At 44.0% G+C, this 1,601-nt stretch overlaps 1 protein-coding gene across 5 annotated transcripts in view; it reads left to right on the forward strand.

Annotated features, from left to right (window-relative positions):
- Nucleotides 1–1,601, forward strand: part of UBE2D4 (ubiquitin conjugating enzyme E2 D4 (putative)) — a 46,490-nt gene that overhangs the window by 20,360 nt on the left and 24,529 nt on the right. For all 5 annotated transcript variants that reach the window (XR_002775191.1, XM_023517726.1, XM_012809983.2 and 2 more), the window contains exon 5: nt 901–1,006. Coding sequence is in view for 4 of the 5 variants with exons in the window: in XM_023517726.1 (XP_023373494.1) it covers nt 901–1,006 (106 nt within the window). In the remaining variant the exon portion in view is untranslated. The remainder of the gene's footprint in view (nt 1–900; nt 1,007–1,601) is intronic.

The following is a 1,601-nucleotide window of genomic DNA, read 5'->3' on the forward strand; positions in this document are numbered from 1 at the left end:
TTTTTTTTTTTTTTGGTTGCAGCTGTCATTGTTTGGTGGGGCTAGGCTGGATTCGAACCCACCACCTTAAGTGTATGTGGCTGGTGCCTTAGCCACTTGAGCCACAGGCGCCACGTCCACTTTATTCTTTTTAAACAGTTGTATAATGTTCTTTTGCATATATAACATTAATTTCACCAATAATCAATTGGACACCATTTACATGATTTCACATCTTTTGCTACAGTGAGTGTCCTTGCATATTTGAAATGTGCAACTGTATTTGATGGCTAAGTTCTGAGAAGGGCAATCTAGAAATAGGAAAGTTTCTGTGGCCTGGCAGAGGGTCTGTGGCCCAGGTTTTTTTGCTGATGTCTTATGCACATTAAGACATCATTATGCTGATGTCTTATGTCTATGCTTGTGCACAACCAAGACCACTTGATGACCAAAATAATCAAGTAATGTCCAAGCCAGCTAGACCAAAATAAGTGATTAAGCAAGGGACAAAAAGTGAATTTTGTTAGGCCCGTTCCATGTAGTGACTGTGTTTCCTCATTTTACCAGCAATTAGTGTCATTGTTTTTTGCATAGAACTTCTGAGCTTTAAGTCCTTTCCACCATTCTTGTTAATCCTCAGGGCCCACTACTTTGGGGGAGATGGTTCCCATTTCTGAATGATAGCATTAAAAAAACTTCCCCTATGTTCGGAATGAGAATCCAGCAGGGAATGGATTTGGGAATGTCTCCTGAGTGATCACCCTTTTGTATATCCTGTTAGGGTTTGGGGGTGGGCACCCAGCTCACCCAGGTACACAGCACACTCCAGGTAGAGCACAGTAGTGGCTCCCTCTGCTTTCCTTAGTTCATTTTCCAGGTGTTCTTGTGATTTGTCTGACTTGAGATCTCTTGTCTCTGCAGGTTGCTTTCACAACCAAAATTTATCACCCCAATATCAACAGTAATGGCAGCATCTGCCTTGACATCCTACGGTCTCAGTGGTCTCCAGCGCTGACTGTGTCTAAAGGTAGAAATGCTGACAGCATGGCCCCTGTGCCTAGACAGAGTGTTACTCTGTTGCCCCAGGCTAGAGTGGTGTAGTGTCAGCCTAACTCACAGCAACCTCAAACTCCTGGGTTTAAGAGATCCTCCTGCCTCAGGTTCCTGAGTAGCTGGAACTATAGGTGCCCATCACAATGCCTGGCTACTTTTTCTATTTTTTCTAGAGACAGTCTCACTCTTCCTCAGGCTGCTCTCAAACTCCTTAGCTCAAGTTATCCTTCTGGCTTTGGTCTTTCAGAATGCTAGGATTAGAGGTGTGAGCCACTGTACCCAACTTGTTTTGCGTATTTTTACCTTAGCACTGACTGAGTAGAAATCGGGACTCAGAGTGGGCCGTTTTCCCAGGTCACACAGACCCACCCACTGGTGTGCCCACACAGATATCCCTCACTGCAAGAAGGCAGAGTCAGTAGAACCTGGAGCTCTACCCTGCTGGTTCTCAGTGGTCAATTCGGGGGGGGGGGTGCAAGAAGAAATTACTAATTCTGATTACTAATTTCATATGGGTGCAAGAAGGAATTACTAATTCTGATTATACTTTTTTTTTTTTTTTTTGAGAC

The sequence above is a fragment of the Otolemur garnettii genome, unplaced genomic scaffold (assembly GCF_000181295.1).
Source record: "Otolemur garnettii isolate 467f Iridium unplaced genomic scaffold, OtoGar3 scaffold00119, whole genome shotgun sequence".
Classification (NCBI taxonomy): Eukaryota; Metazoa; Chordata; class Mammalia; order Primates; family Galagidae; genus Otolemur; species Otolemur garnettii.